The following is a 20,774-nucleotide window of genomic DNA, read 5'->3' as shown; positions in this document are numbered from 1 at the left end:
TTCATGCCCCCTTCGGAGAGAGCCGGGCATCCCTTCTGGAGGCTGAGGATGGGACAACCTCGAATCCTCTCCCGTTTTTGGGTTTTCCTTTGCCTCCCGTGCTTGCCACCGTGTGTTTCCTGGGGCTGTGTGCTGTCGGGGTGCCCCGGGGTCACAAGTGATGCTGCCAGGGCTGGGGCTAGGTGCGACGTTGCTGACAGAGATGGGGTGACTGTGCTGCATCGCCTGCACCCCACAAGTGTGGGGGGACCTGGGGGAGGTGGACTCGCACCCTGAGCCATGCGATCGGCCCCACTGGGTGCCCTGACTGAAAATCCTGCGTCACAAGGGTCCTTTTCTCCTGCTGGGCTCCCTGGCAGGGCATGCCAGGCGCAGACTCCTCCAGCCAGCCTGCCACGCATTCCCCAGCCCGGGGGAATAGCTGGGATTCTTGCTTTTGCATTTCCTCCCCCAAAATGACACTGGCTGGACCGTGGTCTGCAGTGAGCATCAGCAGCTGGCACCAGGGAGAGGACGGGGTCCCTTGACACAGCAAGAAGCCCCCCCAAGCCCACGAGAGGTTCTGTGTCAGTCCCAAGATGCAAGCACGTCCCTGGTAGATTTGCTCGTTGCAGAAGTACCTGGGTGCTGGGGCAGCTCTGCAAGCCCCGGGTTCGGGAGGGAGTCTCCGACATTCCCAGCAGTGCCCACTCACCCGTGTAGTTATTTTCTTAAAGCCCCAGCTCCTGGAGTCATGCCATCCCTGGAGGAGCTCCGCTTTTGCCAAAGACCTCGCTGTCGTGGGTAATTTGGGAAGAAGTTTGCAAGGGAGCGTAGTGCAAAGAAACCCCAAAGGTGGGCAGGCAAATAAAACCCCCTCATGCTTATTTTATTTTATTTTATTTTTTTCAGAAAGAGGTTTGGGGGAGAGGATTGATGGATTTGTGCTGTGATTTGCAGGTGGAGCTGCTGCATTTCCTTGGAGCTTGGGCTGAGCCCTGCACGTTGCCGGTTGCAGGGCTTCCCAGCTCCCACTAATGGGTGGTACGAGCCCTCGAGCGAAGGGGGCTCCTGGGGAGCGGGGTCCTTCTGGGGACCTGCTCTGGCCCCAACCTTTGGAGGTGACAAGACCCATCTGTTCCCTGTAGCGAGCTCAAGGGATGAGCCGGGGTTCAAGTGTAGGGATTTATACCCAAACATGAGCAACCACTGGCATTTTTACCAGGAGATGAAATGAAATGATGAGGGCGAGTGAAGACGCTTGCAATCAGCACGGGGGTATTTCCTTGGGAGGGCTGCCCCGGGGGTTGTGGGTGGGGGGAGTTGGTGGAGGGGGAGCCGGGGGGGGCAGAGCGTGGGGGTCCGGGACTCCTTGGGGCTGCTCGGCTCTCAGACCACCCCCTTGCTCCATGTCTTGGTGGAAAGCACAGAGCAAGGGATGGCAGTGGTGTCTCTGTTGGTACCCTTTACCTCTTGCAGCTCTTCAGCCTCTTCCTCCTCCTCCTCTGGCTCTCTCCGCTGGGAGGTTTCCAGGTTGCACAGAAACCCTGCGGGACGGCTGAGCCGAGGAGTTTGGGGGTCTGATGACTGTCAGGACCATCTCTCTCCGAGAGATTTCTGCCCTGATCCCTACGGCTTTGGGAAGCCCTTGCCTTGGGGTTTGGCTTTCCAGCTCCCGGTGCCGCTGTGCCCCAGAATGTGTGGGGAGAGCAGGAGGGATGTGGAGGCACTGGTCTGAGCATCACCCCCATGATGCGTCCAGAGGTCCTCACACCGGACCCGCACTGAGGTGAGCCTCTCTCCATCCTTCTGGGCAGCCCACCTATGCTCGGGGCTCCCCTGCTCGGGTGGGCTCCTTGCCACGGGGCGGTCGGGCTTGCAACAGCAGGCGGTGGCATCTCAGCAGAGTGTCCGAGCCTGTAAAATGGGCGCAAAAATGCGGCTGCCTCAGGGCTATCAATTCAGTGGTACCAAGCCTCAAAGATGCATCTTGTAGGACCCCCAGCTCACCCCTCCCTGTGGTGGAGGTGGGTGCAGGGGTGGCGGGGAGGGGGCAAATCCCCCCTCTTTGGCGTTGTGAGCAACTTGGGATGCTGAAGAGCTGCTCTCCAACTCCCTCCTGCCCCGGAGCCGGGGTCCTCGACGGAAAATCCACCCCCAGGGTGCCTGGGGAAGAAGGAGCAGGGCTCCCGGCAGAGGAGCAGGCACTGAAGGGTTAACGAGGAGTGTTTGCAGCCGGTCCCTTGTCACCAAGGAGAAGGGAACAGCACTTGGGAAGGAAACAAAACACCCACTGCCCAGGAGGGTGATTTCCTTTCCCCACGTTGCATTACAGCCCTTGGACCCCGAGAAGGGCTCCCGGCACTGGGAGGACGGCGTCACCGTCCCGGGTGGCAGAGAGCAAGCGGCACCGGGTGAGTCTGGCTGCTGGGGAGGTGGGCTGGGGCACAGGGCAGCTCCCCGTGTCCCCATCACCCGTGTCCCCATCACCCGTGTCCCCATCACCCCTTTCCCTCCATCTCCTCCCAGTCTTATGGCAAAATGTGGGGGACGCCGAGCACCGCGGTGCGGAGCATCCGTCCCTACCAGTCCAGCGAGCAGTACCTCTACGCCATGAAGGAGGACTTGGCGGAATGGCTGAAGGAGCTGTACGACCTAGACATCGAGGTGGGCACCTTTGTGGAAGTGCTGGAGACGGGGGCCGTGCTCTGCTCCCACGCCAACAACGTCACCCACATGGCCGGGGAGTTTGCCCGCGCCTGCCCCGGCGTGGCCCACCACCTCCGCCTGCCCACCGCCGGCGTCGCCTGTAACCTCGCGGCACAGCCAGGCACCTTCCAGGCCAGGGACAACGTCTCCAACTTCATCCAGTGGTGCAGGAAGGAGATGGATATTAAAGGTAGGGTGCTGGGCTCCAGCCGCCCCGTGTCCCTCTGTGCAATTCCCCTCCAGCGGCTCCTGGCATCACCCCGGGTGCTTTCCCGTATGTCCCCCAAAACTGGTGCCACCCCGGCATCGGGCAGCATCCCTGAGCTGGGATTTCTTGCACAAGCTCCTCCGGGCTCAGCAGCAGCTTTGCAGGGCGCTGGCACGCGGCGGGTGTGTTTGCGCGGGTGCCAATATGCGCTGGGGGGATGGAAATGGAACGGGCGTATGCTGCAGCGTGGGCCTGCCGCGCACGGCACGATCTCGGCCGTAAGGACATCAGGAGCGGTTCTGGCTCTGAGCAAAGGGTCTATCACCCTGTCCCCACCACCAGCGGGTGCCCGGGAAGGGCACGGGGAGGTGCCCAAGGGGAAGGCTCTTTCTCTGTTAATTTATCCCAACTCTTGTTGGACCCAACCGTATTCCTAGTAGGATGGGTCCAGGGAATAACATCCCTTCGGGTGGGTTTTGACTCCGCCTGTGCCCCCCGTCTCCTTTGTCCCCATCCCCACGCACTCACCCTGGCTCAGCCCAGCCCTGCCCTGCCCCAGATGTCCTGATGTTCGAGACCGAGGACCTGGTGCTGAGGAAGAACGAGAAGAACTTTGTGCTGTGTCTGCTGGAGCTGGCACGCCGCGCCACCCGCTTTGGCATGCGCGCCCCGACCCTCGTGCAGATGGAGGAGGAGATCGAGGAGGAGCTCCGCCAGGAGCTGGACCTGCCGCCCACAGACACCCCCCTGCCCCGGTCCCCCAGGAAACCACGGGACCTCCACAACCTTGACCAGATGGTACGGAGGGGCATGGAGCGGGCTGGCGATGGAGACGGGGACAGGGACGGGGACAGGGACGGGGATGGGGATGAGAATGGGGATGGGGACGGAGATGGAGATGGAGACGGAGATGGGATGAGGATGGGGATGGGGATGGGGACAGGGACGGAGATGGGGATGGAGACGGAGATGGGGATGGAGACGGAGATGGGGATGGGATGGAGATGGGGATGGGGATGGGGATGGAGATGGGGATGGGGATGGAGATGGGGATGGGGATGGTGACGGGGATGGGGATGGGGATGGTGACGGGGATGGGGATGGAGATGGAAATGGGGATGGTGACAGGGATGGGGATGGGGATGGAAATGGGGATGGAGATGGGGATGGTGACGGAGATGGGGATGGGGATGGGGATGGCCACCCCAGCACCTTTCCCAGGAGCCCTGGTGAGGACCCATCCCTGCTGCCCACAGGTCCAGCACCTGGTGAGCCGCTGTACCTGCCCTGTCCAGTTCCCCATGATCAAGATATCCGAAGGGAAATACCGCGTGGGCGACTCTGACACCCTCATCTTTGTCCGGGTGAGTCTGCTTTGCCCTGTACTTTTGGGGAACAGGCACCAGGAATCCTGCTCTGCTGCCACGAAGCCTCTTCCATAATCCATCGCCCAAATGGGGACAATGTGGGGGTTTTGACCATTATCCCAAAGCAGGGCAGCGGGGAAGCTCGGCCCTGTGGTTCGTGTTTGCATGGATGTAACCATCCATGCGTAAGGGACAAAACCTGCCATCCCATGCCAAGCCAGAGCCAGAGCAATGGGAACACTGGGATGCTCTGTCCCTGCCTGGATCCATCCCTAAGCCTGGCCTTCCCAAAGGGCTCAGCACATGATGGTGGAGAGGGGTTTTCCAAGAGGCTCCCCACTCTCCTTGGGGATGAAACGTGCCTGTCGGGATGGCAGCAGGAGCTGAGACCCTCCCTGCCTCGGTGGCACTGAGCCGAGGGGATGAAGCTGTCCTTTGGGAGACCTGGTGACACTGTGGGAGAGCCCATGGCTCTTGAAGTCTGGCTGAGCGTGCCACCCCCAAGGCTGCTTAAAAAGAGGTGGGGGTCCCACGGGTGCATCGCATGCACCTCTGCGGGCCTCACGGCACACGGCATCCCATGCAGATCCTGCGGGAGCACATCATGGTGCGGGTCGGGGGCGGCTGGGACACGCTGGAGCACTACCTGGACAAGCACGACCCGTGCCGCTGCACCTCGCTCTGTGAGTCCCTGCGTCCCCAAATCCTGTGGCTCTGCCCCGTGGCTGGGGTGAGGGGGGGGTTCCCTCATGGGTCTCGCTGCTTCTGGGGCCGTTTGCAGGAGCAGGAGGTTTCATTACCGCCATGCCTCGTTGCTTTGCTGGGGAATGTCTAGTTTTGGGGACTCTCTTTGGCTTTGGTGGCCACTAGAGGTCACGGCAGACTTTTGGATGGAGCCGGACCCCAAAAGCCCCTTCGCAGGGAGCACAGGTTTGCGCCAGCATCCCCGGGGGGCTGAATGCTGAGCGATGGCTGGGTGGGCTGCACCTAGGGGCAATGCACAGGAGTGCTGAGCCCCCCCCGCTGTTTTCCCTGCAGCTCACAAACAAGCCTGGAAAACCAGGAGTCCCCAGCAACAAGTACAGCACGAGATCTGGCTGTGCCCGGCCTCGAAGGCAGCCGCCCGCGGCCAGCCCCAGCCCACGCTGCTGGTCAGCCGCTCGCAGAGCCCCTTGCCCCCTGTCACCTGGGGGTCTCGTGTCCCCCCCGGCCCCCGGCCCCCTGCCACCCCCTCACCGGAGGGCTCAGGTCGCCCACCGGGTGCCAGCCCTCACCGGGAGCCGGTGCAGCCCCGGAGGGTCCCTTCGGGCAGGTAAGTGGTGCAGAGATGCTTCGTGCCCCAAACCGCCTGGTTTCAGAGCAGTTTTTCTCACACCCCTGAATTTTTTTCCCCCCTCCCTTCCGGAGGTGCCCAGCACCAGGCTGGATGGAGCTGGATGGAGCTCCCCGGCCCCTCTCCGCTCTCTCTCCTTGCAGGACGCGGGAGCCACCGGCTGCCCCTTCGGGGAGGCAGCCGCCACCGTCCAGGTCACCTGCTCGACCCAGCTCCCCTGGCCATGGGGCGATGTGCCAGGCACCCACCCCTTCCCGGCTGGCCCCCGGCATGCAGGACGGCAGGGGGGTCCCCAAGGCGCCACGTGGGAGCACCCCAGGGAAAACCCCCGCGGCACCGGCACGGGGCAGGTCCACAGCACCCAGCACCCGGCTGACACCAGCACCTCCAAAAAGCACCCAGCAAGGAGGCAAATCGTCTGTGGCGGCTGCCAGGCCGCAGGAAGGGGGGGGCCGTGCAACGGCGACCCCCCGTGCCCCCAGTCCCATCAAGGTCTGTACCCCCTCCCCGCACCGGGGTGTTCGGAAAGACTCACAGAGCCAGAAAAGCCCACGGGAAGGGAACCAGGGAGCCCTCGGCCGGGGCCAACCGCCCTCACCCCGAAATTCCTCCAGCCAGCCTCCGAAACAGGACAGCAGCGTTAAACCCTCCGTCAAAGCCAGCCCGGCCGTCTGCCGGCCCCCCACCCCTCTGGCCCATTTTGCAGATGGGTGCAAGGTCTGTGCTGCTGGGGAGGGTCCCCAGGGGACCCGGCAGTGCCACCCAGCCCCGAGCCCAAGGGCTGGGGGTGCCAAGGGACCCGGGGTGCCAGCAGACGAACCGGGGGGAGCCTGTGGTCCCGGCGGAGGGAGCGAGGGGCTCCAGGGGTGCTGGGGACACGCGCAGCCCCCCGGCTACGGCAGGGTGGTGGAGGAGCTCTCCCGTGGGCGGCAGCCCCTGCGTCCCGTGGGGCTGGGGAGCTGGGTCCCCAAAACACCCCCACAAACCGCTCCGCAGCCCACCGCCCTCCCAGCTGGGGGAGAGGTGGAAGGGCCGGGAGCAGGGGGCCAGACCCCGCGGGGAGCCAGGGCCAGCAACGTCCCCAAGCCCCGGCGGTGCCTGAAGAAACCCGAGCGCGTGCCCTCCATCTACAAGCTGAAGCTTCGGCCCAAGGCACGTCCCCGGCGGGACCACAGGCCGGGCAAGCGCCCCTCGCGCATCCCCACCCCGCTGGGGCAGCGCCCGTCTGCCCCCCGGGGCCAGCATCACCCCCCGGGGCCTCCCCGGCACCCCCAGCCCAGCGGCACCCGCCCCGGGACCAAGCCCTCGCCGGCCGATAGCAGCGCCTGGCTGACCGAGGATGACGAGGAGGCGTGGGTCTGACCCCCACACCCCGAGTTTCGGCAGGGACGGACCCCTCACTCATCCGAAGGTGGGAGCGATGCTGAAGCCGGAGCTGCGGTGCCCGAGGTCGGCGTGGGCAGCGTGATGGATTTGCTCCCAGGCAACCTGGGGGGGTTCCCCCACTTGCTCTTGGGAGCTGCACCCCCTCCTTCCCCGTGGGGTGTTTTTTGGACTGGTAATTCTCCTCCTAAACAGGTGCTCTTGTACTGGTTTGGGTGGAAAAATCCAGCCCCAAATTGAGAGAATGGGGCACTTTCTGCAGGGAAGAGGGGTGTAGCCAGCCCCTGCGATGTCCCCCTAAAGTGGAGACACCCCATACCTGGCATCCGAGTGTGCAAACCATCTTGTACCTCAGTCTTCCCCATCTGTAAAATGGGACTAATGATCCCCATGTCTTCCAGCACCAAGAGCCTTAATGAGTGTTTGAGTCGCTCAGGTCGGGGGGGGACACAGGAGGTGACCCTTGCTGAGCCCCGCGGGCTTCCTTATGGGCAAAGGTGGGAGAGCCAGGGGGGTTTGGGGGTCACCTGGGCGGTGATGGTCGGGGTGATGGCTGTCACCAAGGCTCATTGCAGGCACCGCCGCACTCCCGAGCCTGCAGCCATGGACCCGGCCATGTTTGTGCAATAGAGATATACTGAAGCTCTTCTGTTTCAGCATCTTTTCTGTGTGGGTGGGGAGGGAGAGAGGATAATCCTGATGGGGGGGGGGGGCGGGGGGGTGACGGCTGGTGAAGGGAATTCACGCTGCCGGTCTGCTGTCTGTCTGCACAGCAAACGTCCCTCCGAGAGCTCCCCGGGGGCCAGAAGAGCCCCATCTTCCAAGAGAGGATGAAGCCAGACCCACACCCCTGCAGAGGAGCAGCAAGGGCGAGCGCCGGGGCCCTGTGGATGCAAAACCTGGTTGCAAAAAATGCTCCTTTTGCAGGGGAGGAACAAATTCCCCCCACTCTGGACCACTGCCTCCCGCAGAAGGGCTGCGAGAGCGGCGGTGGGGCAGCGAGCAATCCGGCACCACGGGCAAAGAGCAGCGAGGCGGGTACAGAACGAGGGGGGACAGACCTGATTTTTAATTCGATTTCAAAGAAGGGGGTGCAGGGCGTTACAGGCGGTGTAGACACCTCGGGAATCTCCAACAAGAAGTCCAGGGGGGAAAGGAAAGCCAAGTCCAGGCAACCAGGATGCTCACCGGGGCAGGAGGAGGAGGAGGAGGAGAGGGAAGCATCCTCGCCAGGGCTGGACCGAACCCAGGCATCGCCTCCCGCGGCACCACGCGCAGCGGGGGCAGAAACCCGGCACTGCCCTGGGGACAGCGGTGGGGACACCCTCAGCCTCTCCCAGGCTCAGGAGCAGGTTATTTTTTTTAGCAGGACCAGGGTGGCGTTGGGCGAGCGGTAACACTTTGTACTACGGGTGTGAGGAGGGGCAAGGCGCGGGTCGGACGTAGCTGCTCCTGTGCTCCTGGCTGCTCTCATCCCCGCCAGCCTGGCCGGACCTCCCTGCCTCAGTCTCCCTGCCTCAGTTTCCCTGCCTGCACCCGGCGGGTTCCACCACCCACCCCCTCCTGGGCTCTTGGGAAAGTAGCTCTTTGTAGCCCTCTTTTTTCTTGGGAGCTGGGAAATGCTGTCGAAGCAGTGAGAGTTATTATTACTAATATAACTTTCTCTGTCTATAAAGTACAATAGAATATAACAATTATATTTATAATTTTTTTTTTTTTTTTCCAAAATACTAAATAGATGCTATAAAAACCTGTAACTAATTGTGCTATAAACTGCAGGCTACAGGGTTGTAACAAACAATGTATTGGCTTAGTCGTTGATATGTGTACGTCGGAGCACTTTATAAATGCTTTATTATTAGCATTTACCAAGGAGTTTCCTTCTCAAACAGTTTGGAGGGATAAAGCTAGCCAGCGACCGAGAACGTGGACTTACAGGTCTTAATAAATCCTGACGAGATGAGGTGGGGGGGCCGGTGGCGAAGCCCGGTAGGTTTGCCGTGAAGGCGAGGGATGGAGATGAGCACCGCTGCCCTTCCCCGGCCGGGGCTCTCGCCGCCACCTGAGATGGACCCGTCTCCCCCCACCGCCTTTTCGCTGTTTTTTTTTCCTTCCTTTTTTTTTTTTTTTTTTTTTGGAGTAAGGGGAACAGGGTTTGGTTCCCGAAGCGGCTGCTGGAGGGTGGGAAGGGAGGAGCAGGGTAACCCCCCCCCCAAGCCCACGGCATTGGGGCTGCAGGGGCGGTGAAATGCGCCGTGCCGGAGCTCAGCTGGCCCGACTTCACCGCAAGCGTTACCGAGAGCACAGCGGTGCCGCTGTCAGGTGGAAACCGCGGGGGACGAGATGGGGCTGGCAGCCTTTTGGCTTTACTGCCCAGAATGGCGCTGAATACCTGCATCCCCTCGTCACACCGAGATGGTTTTGCCGGAGGATGGTCCAGCCTCAGCTCCTGCCTCGGGGGGCGAGGACGGCGTTTTCCCGTGTCTCACAGGGAGCAGCCAAGAAGGAGGCACCCCGATCCGCTCGGCTTTTCGCTCGCCCCTCGCCGGCACATCACCCCGACACCGTTTGCTAATGCAAGCTTTGCCACCCACCCTGCAGGACGAGACGCAGGTGAGCTGCAAGTCTGGTGCAAAAACAAGCCAAGAGACCAAAAAAGAAGAAAAAATTAAATGAGGGGCTCCCTTTCCTATTAGGGATATGCCCAGAATTAAGAAAAAAAGAAAAAAAAAAAAGAATGCAACTGGAAATGCAACTCCAGCTCCCTATTGCTTCGGAGGCTGCCTTCGCACCGTCGCCGTCCCACGTGGATGGAGGCGAGTGTCGCCGTGGGAAAGCCCGGCGTGGGTCGGATCTGCCTCGCGGCACCGCTGGCGGGGTGCGATGGCCCGGGGGGGGGCTGCCTGCCTGCCCGGGGGATGCCGGGGGTTTGGGTGGGAGCCGTGCGAAGCCGGTCGCCCAGGACGCGAGGTAGCGGAGGGGTGACCTGCCCGGCAAGGAGTGTTTCGAGATTATTTGGTGTTCGACAGGCTGGTGGGGGAGGAGAAGCCTTCCTTGGCTGAACCAGAGCAGAAAGGGGACCCGAAGCCCTGGGGAAGCAGCACCCGGCACCCTGGGGGGATGTAAGGCGCAGGATGGGGACTTTATTTTTTTTTTTTTTTTCCCCCTTTCTTCCTTTCATCCAGAAATTCTGCCTGGAAATCCGACCCAACCGAGCCAAAAGAGCTCGGTTGTAACCTGGCATCTTGCCGGAGGCGGCTCTGCCCTCCGAGGGGAGAAACCCCAGCTCTGCAGGGAGGAAAACGGGACTCCCAGCCCCACCGTGCCCCGGGGATGGAGCCACCGCCGTCGCATCGGGCCATAGGCGCCGGGCATTTTTCTTCCGGGGGGCAGGTGACGGCAGGCAGCAGCAAGCGTTGCCCCCGCGGTGCCGGGGCAGGAGCGGGCGAGGACGGACCCGACAGCCAACCTCCGGGCACCGTCCGAGGTGTCTCCCCCACCCCCCTGGTGCCACGCAGCGTTTCAGGCATGGCAGAGACACAAACCCCCCGGGACGGCTTTGACCCCAAGCACCGGAGGCTCAGGGAGGGCTCAGGGGTTTAGGCGAGGTCCTCCCTCACCCCTCGCTACCTCCAGGCAGCCCGGCCACCCACCCGCTCCGACCTGCCGCTGGCCACCGCATCACCCTGCCCAGCACCGCCCAAGGTGCACCGTCCCCAAATGTCACCATAGGGTGCCAGCGCCGGCGGGGAAGCAAACCCCGAGGTGGCTCCGGCACAGCTCCCACCGCAGAGAGCGGGGACGCCAGCGCTCGCCGGGGAGCCGCGGTCCCCGAGGATGGGCGGCCGCGGGGGCACGGCCGGGGGGGGTCCGTCGGGGCAGGGGGGGCTCACATGATGGTGCATCGGTTCCTGCGCAGGGCACCCTGGAAGCGGATGGTGGTGTGGACGTGCTTGCAGCGGGCGCAGCCCACGCTCTTCAGGAGCTCGCTGAAGAGCAGCAGGATGTGCCAGTTGTACTTGGCCGAGCACTCGATGTAGCCGCATTTCCACGTCTTCTTCACCAGGTTGGAGACGTTCCAACGCGGGATCACCCGGCCCCGCTGCAGGTCCCGCTTGTTGCCCACGATGATGATGGGCGTCTCCGAAGTGCCGATGACCCTGGGGAGGGCGGGCGGTGAGGCAGGACAGAAGGGGACGGGGCACAGCGCGATGATGGACCAGCCCGTGGACCCCAACCCATCCCAAACCTTGGGACTGGGCTTTGGCTTGCCTGTCCCCTCGTCCCTCTTTGTGGCCAGCCCCCCGCCGTGCCAGCCCCCGTTGCTTTCCCAGGGACGGCTGCCCTCACCCACAGGAGATACCTTCCCGGGGTCCTGCTCCTTCTCCTGCCCTCGGGTCCAGTTTTGCTTTTGCCTTTAGGCTCCCAGCCCTGCAAAGGGGCTTTGCCCCAGTCTCTAATAGCTCATCTCCGATATCAAGAGCAAGAGCTCATAGATATCAAGAGCAGGGGAGCGCTGGGGCGAGCCGTACCGCCCCGCCGGGAGCCGCGGGGGGATGCACCCACCGCTGAAGTGGTCCCTACCTTGTTTCCAGGATCTGCTGGCGGATGGTTTTGATGTACTCGAAGCTGTCAAAGCAACAGATGTCATAGACCAGGATGTAGGCATGGACGCTCCGGAGCCCCCTGCAACACACGTCCGCCCACTCCTGCAAGGTGCAGAGAGGGATCAATCCTGGCTCAGCCGTGCCCAGGGGATGCCCCACACCGCTTCGGGGCCGGGCACACCAAGGAGGCTGCTACGCCGGCAGGTAGCAATGGGGCTGCACACTCTCCAACCCCAACACCCAGCACCCAGCTCACCTCTGCTTTGCCCCGACCCGTCCCTGCGATGGCTGCGTCTGCCCCCCGCAGCCCTTCAGCAATCCCCCCGCATCTCCAGAGATCCCTTATCATAAAATCATGGAATGGTTTGGGTCAGAAGGGACCTTTAAAGGTCACCCAGTCCAACCCCCTGCCGTGGGCAGGGTCATCTTCAACTCGATCAGGTTGCTCAGAGCCCCGTCCAACCTGACCTTGAATGTTCCCAGGGATGGGGCATCTACCACCTCTCTGGGCAACCTGCTCCAGTGTCTCACCACCCTCAGCGTAAAAAATTTCTTCCTTGTATCTAGTCTAAATCTCCCCTCTTTTAGTTTAAAACCATTCCCCCTTGTCCTGTCACAACAGGCCCTGCTAAAAAGTCTCTCCCCATCTGTCTTATAAGCCCCCGTTAAGTACTGAAAGGCCGCAATAAGGTCTCCCCAAAGCCTTCTCTTCCCCAGGCTGAATAACCCCAGCTCTCAGCCTTTCTTCATAGCAGAGCCATTCCATCTCCTGATCATCTTCGTGGCCTCCTCTGGACCCGCTCCAACAGGTCCACGTCCTTGTACTGAGGACCCCCGAGCTGGACGCAGCACTGCAGGGGGGCTCTCCCCAGAGCAGAGCAGAGGGGCAGAATCCCCTCCCTCGCCCTGCCGGCCACGCTGCTGGTGATGCAGCCCAGGATAGGGTTGGCCTTCGGGGCTGCCAGCGCACATTGCCGGCTCGTGTCCAGCTTCTCCTCCACCGGTACCCCCAAGTCCTTCTCGGCAGGGCTGCTCTCCATCCCCCCCTGCCGTGTTGATGCCAGGGCTTGCCCCGACCCAGGTCGGGAGGACGGACCCGACAGCCAACCTCTGGGCACCATCTGAGGTGTCTCCTCCACCCCCCGGTGCCCCCTCGTTAATCCAGAGGAGAGATAACGGGATCTGTCAGCCCCAATTCCTCTCTTGAGCAAGGATTACAGCCTGCCTAACACCTGCCTAACGCACAGTGGTCCGGAGGTGAGCTGGGAGCAGGGCTGAATGCAACCCCCTTGCCCTGGATATAAAAGCTTCACCCTCCAGAGCTGCTAATTAGGTGTGTTAATTAATTGATGCACCCTGGTTTTCAGGCAGGGCGGGTGAGGAGGATGCTGAGGGTTGAGCGGGGCTCCGTGGGGCTGGGGGTGATGGAGCAGCAGGTCCGTGGGTCAGAGGGGGAAGGTGACGGCAGGGCTCTGGAGGGGACATGGGGACGGGAGAGGAGCAGTGGCTGCTTGGGGGGGGGGGTCTGCGAGAGTGAGATCGGGAGCTGGGGCAGAGGCGGTCAGGGGTGGCCTCTCCACAGCCAAAATTCGGAGCTGTATGAAATACATGTTGTTAGGAAAGCTTTGGGTTTCCAAGAATAATAGGATTTTTTTTTTCCATGCTATAGGAGTGAAAATCTGCCCCACTTCCAGCCGCTTTCCCAGCCCAGCAGCGGCCCCCAGGCTGCGGTGACCCCAGGAATGGCAGCACCGCAAACCCCCCTGAGTGCCACCGGAGAGGAGAAAGATGCACCAAGGAGGAAAGGCATCACTTCTCCCCGAGCAAACCTCTTCAGCACCGTGAATCAACCCTTCCTGAGTTTATCATTGGAATGAGGCAAAACGAGAAGGCCTAGGATCGAAGGAAACTGGGAAAAGGAAAGTTTTGGGGTGCGGGTCGCAGCCCCTCTCCCATCCACGGAGGGGAGGAGATGGTGTGTAGCTCCAGAGAGGTACAGGGGTATCAGAGAGATGCAGACGGATGAAGCGGCAGTGTCTCAGGTTACTCTGAGTCCTGATACACCTGGGAGATTAATAAATTGCAGCTATTTCACCGCGCTGGAGTGCAGCTTGCTCTGGCACCGTGATGTCGGGATGGTTTTCCCTGCCCGGGGCAGGTTTCCCGGGATGCTCGGGGCTGGAGAAGGGTCATGCTGAGCATCCCGCCTGGCCCCATGCAGGAGCGGACATCAAGGAGCCGCCAGCCCCCACTCCTCTCCCAGGACGTCACCGCAGGGGTGCTGCTCCCGGGCACGGAGCAGAGCCCAGTGATGCTTCCCAGTGGACAGAGCCATATCCCCCACCGCGGTCCTCTCCTTTCCCCTCGGAGCCATCCCTCTGACCATCCTCTCTTCCCTGGAATCCTCCATCTGCTCCCAGCGGCCGCCTCCTCCGGAGCGCCGCGAGGCAGGGAGTTAATGGAGTATGTTAGCGTCGGCTGCCGTGTCAATAAATTGCCCTTTGCTATTTCGGGCTGTCTCTCGCCCTGACCTTTCGTTCCCTGCACACACCGATTAATTTTTAAACCTCCCCCTGGCCCCCGGAGCGCTCACCTCGCCTCCTGCGCGACGGCACAGGGGAAACTCGGAGCGCTACAAGGCCCCTATAACCCCGCCCCATCGGGCAGGGGAGCAATATAATTATATTGATTAAAAATACAAGAGAACCCAGTTCCCGCAGAGGTGCCCCCACCGGTGGCATTGCCCTCCGGCTGCGGCCACGGCTGGGCACCTCCAGCTCCCTTCCCCGCGGCGGTGGCACAACGTGTGCCCCTGGGACGGGGCTATGGCGTGAGCTCAAAATCCCCTTTCTCCCCATTAAACCCCTCCGAAGCGGTCAGCACTGCTTTCCAACCCCACGCTGCCTTTTGGGGCTCTTTTGGAAGCAACTGAGAGCATTGGGGGTGTGAGGAGGAGCTGGTGGGCTCAGCACTCCGAGGACAAGCCCAGGCAATGCTGGGGAGGTGACGGCCGCCCCGGGAGGAGACGAGCAGCCTGTGGCTTGGGCAGAGGGTGCATCAGGGTCTGGCTCTCCAGGAACCCCCAGTTTTCACCCAAATGCTCTGGCCACGCTCCCCCAGCCCTTTGCTGGCACTGGCTCTGACAGCCATGGAACCGGATCCCAGTGCTCCGGGATCCACCGCCCAGCTGGACGGGACCAGAGCCATGGTCCTCAGAGTAGGACACTGTCCCTCCCACATTTGCTGTCATTTTAGGTGAAAAAGCTTTAAAAGACGCTTTATCCTGGGCCTGCTCAGCCAGTAGCCATGAGGATGCAAACCCTCGCACCGGCTTTTAGCGAGCAAACCCCGATGTGGAGGGAGAAGCATCCCCCGAAGAGGAGGAACCGGGACCCCGCAGGGTGATACAGCGAAACCCCACTGAGGTCACCGGAGACCCCCCAACGTGGGGGTCCCATCGCACCGAGCCGGCTGCGCCCCTACCTGCAGGGTGTTGACGGGGAAGGCGGTGATGGGGGGGAAGTCCATGATCTGCAGGTCGTGGACGTGGCCGTTCATGACGACGGCGGGCAGGTAGACGCGGCGGGCCGTGGTGGGCACGCAGACCTCGCTGAACTCGTTGTAGAGGAACTGCCGGACTATGGCACTCTTGCCCACGCCCTGGGCTCCCAGCACGGCGATCTTGAAGGTTGCCACCATGCCGCCGCGCGCCGGCCGCTGCCCTGGTGCTGCCCCTGCGGTGCCGAGGCTGCATATTCCCGCGCAGGGGGCCTCAGCCCCATTCAGGATGCATTTCCCCTCCGGGACAGCCCATCACTGCAAGGCCAAGGAGAAGCCGGTCAGATCCTGGAGACGCCCTGGCAGACCCCACTATTGCTTCAGGCGATGTTTTTCCAAGCAGGAGACCAAGGAAAAGGGTTATGTCCGTCCTCGGGGAGCAGGAGCAGCACCCAGGGCTGGGCCACATCACTCAGCACTGTGAGACCCCAGGGTCCCCCTCGGAGGTTCCCACCCTGCAGAGCCAAGGAGAGCCAGGATTTGAGCAAACTTTGTCCCAGGAAGGTTCTCACAGGCACGTTCAGCCCTTTCGGTACCAGAGGAAGGAAACCTCCGGGAAAGGGACTGTCTGCGGCTCGGAGTTTGCCCAGTCCGCCAGCAGTGGAGTCCTGGGCCATGCTGGGGACTTGTCCCACAGCACCCATGGGGACCGTTGCCGGCGGCTCCATCCCAATCCCAGTGCTGCCCAGATCCAGGGAATCCATCTTCCCTCTGCTTGGACAGCCAGAATTGCCTTTTGCTCGGGCTGGGGGCGAGATTGCTCTGCGCCTGCGAGCGACAGCTTTAATGTTTAATTTCAGGCTTTGAGCGGTTTGGCAATTAACTTGATGGAGGCTAATGTCTGAGCCAGCTGACGGGGTGAGCCCACAAGCCACCGGCACATTGCTGAGGCCGGAGGGGCCCTGGGGCAGGGCCACGCATGCGGGGGGACACGGGGCGATAACCCACGCACGAGGATGCGAGAGCTGAGTCCGAGGAGCCCAAATGCCTGCTGGCACCGGGTTCCTGACCCGGAGCTGCGATGGAAACAGCAAGGGTGAGGGGCTGGGTCCCACTTTTGCTCATTCCTGTGATGGAAGCGGCTCGTGCTTTATCCCAAAGTGTGGATGCTTTTACCAGTTTGTGATGTTCTCGTCCGTTTTCCCTGAAAACCACCCCCAAAGCACGGTCCCCGAGCTGGCAGAAAGCGGCGGGTTCAAACCACCCTGTCCTGCCTGTTTTGACGGGGGTTATTTGCCACGAGGAGAGCTCGGCCATGGAGGTCCCTGCTGCTGAGTGCTGGGGCAGCCGAGCTTCCCGCGGACCCCCGGGCTGGGCCACGGCTCACACCATCCTCACCCTCCTCACACCGGGGCTGGAGGCCTTCAGCAGGGCCTGATCCAGCCCCGCGGGCAGCAGGGCGAGTTTGTGCCCAGGGCTGGGGGGGACACGCCACGCCGTGCCGCTGGGACTGTCCCCTCGGGTGCTGACTGCCCTCGGGGACCCACTCGCCCCAGCCCCGGCAGCGGGAGTCTTTCCCTGCCACATGCAGGGAAACGGGGGGTGCGGGAGCCCCCACGCCCGGCCCTGCCGGGCCTTTCTCCACCAGAAAGCACTGTCATCGCAAGTCCCGGGGGGGCCACTCTGCTGCAGGGACAACCCCGTCCCCACAAAGCCTTCCTCCTCGCAGAAGCAACCCCAGCTCCTCTGCGGGGCCGGAGGGTGATGGGGGGACACAGCTGGAGACCCAGCACCCACAGGGCTGCCCTCAACTGCGGAGCCTTGCCGTGCCACCCCAAAAACCCCATCCCCCTCCCGGCTGGCACACGGGGACCATGCACGGGGAAAGCTGGCTCATGGGCCCCAGAAAGCGGGCTTGCACCCTAAAGTGTCAGAGGCCGACCCGACGGCTCCCGGCCCCACGAGCGTCTCACGCCAGCGTGCCACCGTGGGAAACTGAGGCGCAGAGAGGGGACGCAGCCGGGGTGGCCCCGCGGTGGGGCGGGGAGAAGCCGGGGGGCCCCAGGCGCTCGGCGCAAGGCCGAGCTCGGCGGGTTGCAGGGCCGGGCGGAGGCTCGCAGAGCGCTCCCGGGAAGGATGCCCCGGCCCCCGGTGCGACCTTGGGCACCCCGCCGCCACCCGCACCCGGCACCCGGCACCCCGCGACGCCGGGGGCAGCCAGAGGGGCAAGCCCTGACCCCCGCGGGGCGGGAGCAGCATCCCGCACCCCGCATCCCGCCCCGACCCTCCCGGCGGGGATGCTCTCGCCGCGGCCAGCAGCGCAGCACCCCCGGCACCGGCCCGCGGGGGGGGTGCTGGGGCTGGAGGAGGTCGGGGGGTGCCGGGGGGACACACGCACCCCCCAGGCCGGCGGGGCAGGGCGGGGAGCGGGGAGCACCGGCGCTCAACTTTCGCTGGGGACTCCCCCCAGCCCCCCCCCCCCCGGCCCTGCCCAGCGGCAACTTTGCCCCCCGTCCCCCCATCCCGGCGGGGCCCCCCCTACCTTGCAGCGGCGGCCCGGGCCGGCGGAGCCCCGGCGGGCGGCGGAGCCATGCGGCGAGCCCGGCGCGGGGCGGGCGGCCCCGCTGCAGAGCCCCGGCCCGGCCCGGCCCGGCCCCCGCCCGGCGCGGCGCTACCGAGGGGCCGGGCGGCGGCGGGGGGCACCGGGCGGGGGGGGCCGCCGCTGGGTCGCAAAGCCCGGCCGGGGCACGGTGCGGGGGGCAGGCGGGGGCCGGGGAGGCAGGCAGGCAGTGCTCAGGCAGGGAGGCAGGCAGCGCCCGGGGGGGAATGGAGGCAGCGCCCGGGGAGGGATGCAGGGAATGCCCGGGCGGGGAGGCAGGCAGCGCCTGGGGAGGGAGGCAAGCACTGCTCAGGCAGGGATGCAGGCAGTGATGCCCGGGAGCGATGCAGGCAGTGCCCGGGGAGGGAAGGAGGCTCTGCCCAGGCGGGTATGCAGGGGATACCCGGGTAGGGATGCAGGCAGTGCCCAGGCAGGGAAGGAGGCAGAGCCCGGGAAAGGAGGCAGGGAATGCCCAGACCGAGTCGCAGGAAGCCAGGAGGGACACCGGCTTCTCCCAGGGCTCTGGGGAGGTGCCGATGGGAAAAGACCCTCCCATGTCCCCACTGCAGTGAGCTGGGTGCAACACCGTCACCCCTTCCCTCCCCGGCACCCAGCAGCGTCTGTGCCCTCATGCCCACCCCGTGGGAGCCCCCTGAGGCCAGACTCCTTTGGGGGAGGAGGGTAGGACCCCTCCCAGGTCCCCTCCTCTGACACTGCTGCTCAGTATGCTCTTGGGCACATCACTTCACCTCCTTGCTGGTCCAGCTGGCAGGACTGGGGGTTCCTCTGTGCCCACTGTCACCGGGGGATGCTCTCAGCTCAGGGTGGTGCCCGGCCCCACCAAGGGAGGGACATTTCTGTTGCAGTGTCTGCATTTTTGGGACACCCCGCACCAAGCATTTACCTGGGTGATGGATAGCAAGGTTGATGGTGGTCGCACCTCTGGAGAGCGTGGTCCAGGCCCCCACGACACGCTGCCGACGGACTCCCCGCACCTCTCTGTTCCTCGAAGCAGACCCCAAACCCTGCTCCAGCTCACCGTAACACCAGCGAGCACCGGGGCGTCTCCGTAGGTCTGGCTGAGATCACGCAGGCTTGGCTGAGCCCAAACACCGGCCACGGCACCCCCAGCCTCATCACACCTTTGGCCGGGAAAAACATCATCTCCAAGGGGCTCCTGGAGGCGGTACAAGTGGAAACACATTGCCATATCCTTCCTGGGGGAAAAGGAGACGGCAGATACAGCCCCACGGGTCAGGGGGACAAGGGCAGTTGGCAAAATGCAGGACAGCCTTTGTGGCACTCGGTGCCAAGGCTGGGGCTGAGATCAGCACCAGGCAAAGGGAGTCAGAGCCCCTTTTCCGTGTCTCACATTACACCCAGGCTTTCAGAGATTTGGGGCTTATTTCCCTGCAGAGCTGCCTGATGCTCGCAGCTAGGGAAATATTTAGGTGTCCCTGGGGGTTATTACCAGCCCTGGATGCTGCTTTTCTTCCACAGCCCCCCAGCTCCCCTTCCCTACGTTGCCAAAAAGCAGCCCTGAGCCCTGGAACATTTCTGGGAGAGGGCAGGGATCGCAGCTGCACATGAACTCTCCTGCACAATTCAGGCTCCAGTCTCGGGGCTATTTTTAGCAGTTTCCTCCAAGATGCTCTTCACTTGCAGTTTTATTTGTGAAATTTAATATATGAGGGAGGGGGGAGGGGGGCTGGATCCTGGTGCGTCCCCGCTGGCTGGGAGGCTTATCCCAGCCTCAGCAACAGGAGACCGACGCAAACCTAAAATCATCCATCGAAGAGCTCCCGTGTCCCGGCACGCAGGCGGCAGCAGGGGCCAGGCAGAGCTGATGGCTTGCGGGGGCTGCGGTCAGCCCCCACCTCTGCCACAGCCTCCAAAATCCTCAGCGAGTCCCTGCCTCTCCCCGTGCTGCATCGTGGGCTTGGGGACCTGCTGTCACCCGATGCTGGCCCTTAGCACACACGCTGGCACGGAGCAGGATGTGTGTGAGGCCGGCAGGAGCAGCAGGGATTTTGGGGAGCCCACCCAGCACCCAGGGCTGGTCCCATCTCCAGCCAGAGCGGCAAGGAGCAACCCAGGAGGTCCCTGCCCCACGGCGTGGGCCTCGGGAATGGGGAAGGCTGTGGGGACCATCCACCCCCATGGCAGCTCCCAGCCCAGGGAGCATCACCTGTGTCCCCTGCGCTCCCAGCACCGGAGGCTAACGATGCTAATGAAGCAAACCCAGTTTGCAAGGTACAGCATGGCCCGGGGTTGGCGTGTCCCCGTTTACAGGGCATGAGCATGCCTGCAAATCCAGAGCAGCAGGAAAGACCAATTTCTCCCCGAGGAGCTGCTGGCAGAAGGGGGAGGGAGGGAGAAACCTTTCCCTTTGCAACGGGACATGAAGGGGACAGCGGCCAACTCAGCAGAGTCCTGAGCATCTTGCAGCAGCTTTTGTTCCTGTTGGGCCAAATGCTGCCCCAGGGTCACCTCCAGCACCACGGCAGGAGCAGACCCACAGTGGGGAACGACGATCCCATCCCACCCCCAACGGCTGGGCGTGCAGCCCCTCCCAGGGATGCACGAAGGGACAAGAGAGCAACACCAGTGACCCCAAACCAGCCTGTCACTGTTGCTACCAGACACAAACACCAGCTTCTAACACAAAAACATCCCAGTGCAGAACATCGTGGGCTGATACGGTACCTGCCACCCCAGGCCCTCGGAGGGTGGAAGTTACCTGATCTCCAAGTGCTGCTAAGCCAAGGCTGGGCAGGGGCAAGGGGAAAGAGTTGCTCTGCTCGAGAGCAGCACCTTCCGAACCTGCTTCTTGCGTTGTTGCATTTCTGGCCACTTCGAAGGCTGAGTTTGGGGCTGCCTGAGCTTGGCCCTGGCCCGGTACGGAGGTTTTGCAGTCCAACCCTTCCTGCCAGAGACAGGACCTGCGATGGCAAAGCCCTCTGGAAAATGCCAGCACCAGCCCAGAGCAATCCAAATGCATCACCGACTCGCACGATTTTATCATTTCATGGCAGGGAAAGCAGGTCACGTTACACATAGCCCACCTGGGGCCCAGAAAGGGCTAAATAGG

General features: G+C 63.1%; 2 protein-coding genes across 3 annotated transcripts; one reads left to right on the top strand and one right to left on the bottom strand.

Moving 5' to 3' along the window:
* Positions 1 to 2,520: 2,520 nt before the first annotated feature.
* LOC142090769 (GAS2-like protein 2A) lies at positions 2,521 to 6,958 on the top strand. Its single transcript, XM_075169129.1, has 7 exons — positions 2,521 to 2,878; positions 3,456 to 3,694; positions 4,153 to 4,260; positions 4,850 to 4,946; positions 5,302 to 5,575; positions 5,740 to 5,900; positions 6,609 to 6,958. Exons 1-7 carry the CDS (start codon positions 2,521 to 2,523, stop codon positions 6,956 to 6,958), a joined length of 1,587 nt encoding a protein of 528 aa, XP_075025230.1.
* Positions 6,959 to 8,035: 1,077 nt separating this feature from the next.
* RASL10B (RAS like family 10 member B) lies at positions 8,036 to 19,467 on the bottom strand. 2 transcript variants are annotated; one of them, XM_075168865.1, is made up of 4 exons: positions 18,588 to 19,467; positions 15,070 to 15,402; positions 11,564 to 11,688; positions 8,036 to 11,139 (listed from the first exon to the last, which is right to left on the bottom strand). In XM_075168865.1, the coding sequence occupies exons 2-4, from the start codon at positions 15,283 to 15,285 to the stop codon at positions 10,869 to 10,871; spliced, it is 612 nt and encodes a 203-aa protein (XP_075024966.1). In that variant the 5' UTR covers positions 15,286 to 15,402; positions 18,588 to 19,467; the 3' UTR covers positions 8,036 to 10,868. The 2 variants fall into 2 exon arrangements, with proteins under 2 accessions (XP_075024966.1, XP_075024967.1); XM_075168866.1 differs by lacking the exon at positions 18,588 to 19,467 and having other exon boundaries at positions 15,070 to 15,599.
* Positions 19,468 to 20,774: the final 1,307 nt, after the last annotated feature.

This window comes from Calonectris borealis, chromosome 19 (assembly GCF_964195595.1).
Source record: "Calonectris borealis chromosome 19, bCalBor7.hap1.2, whole genome shotgun sequence".
In the NCBI taxonomy this organism is placed as follows: Eukaryota; Metazoa; Chordata; class Aves; order Procellariiformes; family Procellariidae; genus Calonectris; species Calonectris borealis.
The sequence above is the reverse complement of the archived record's forward strand: the minus strand, read 5'-3'. Positions and strand labels throughout refer to the sequence as shown.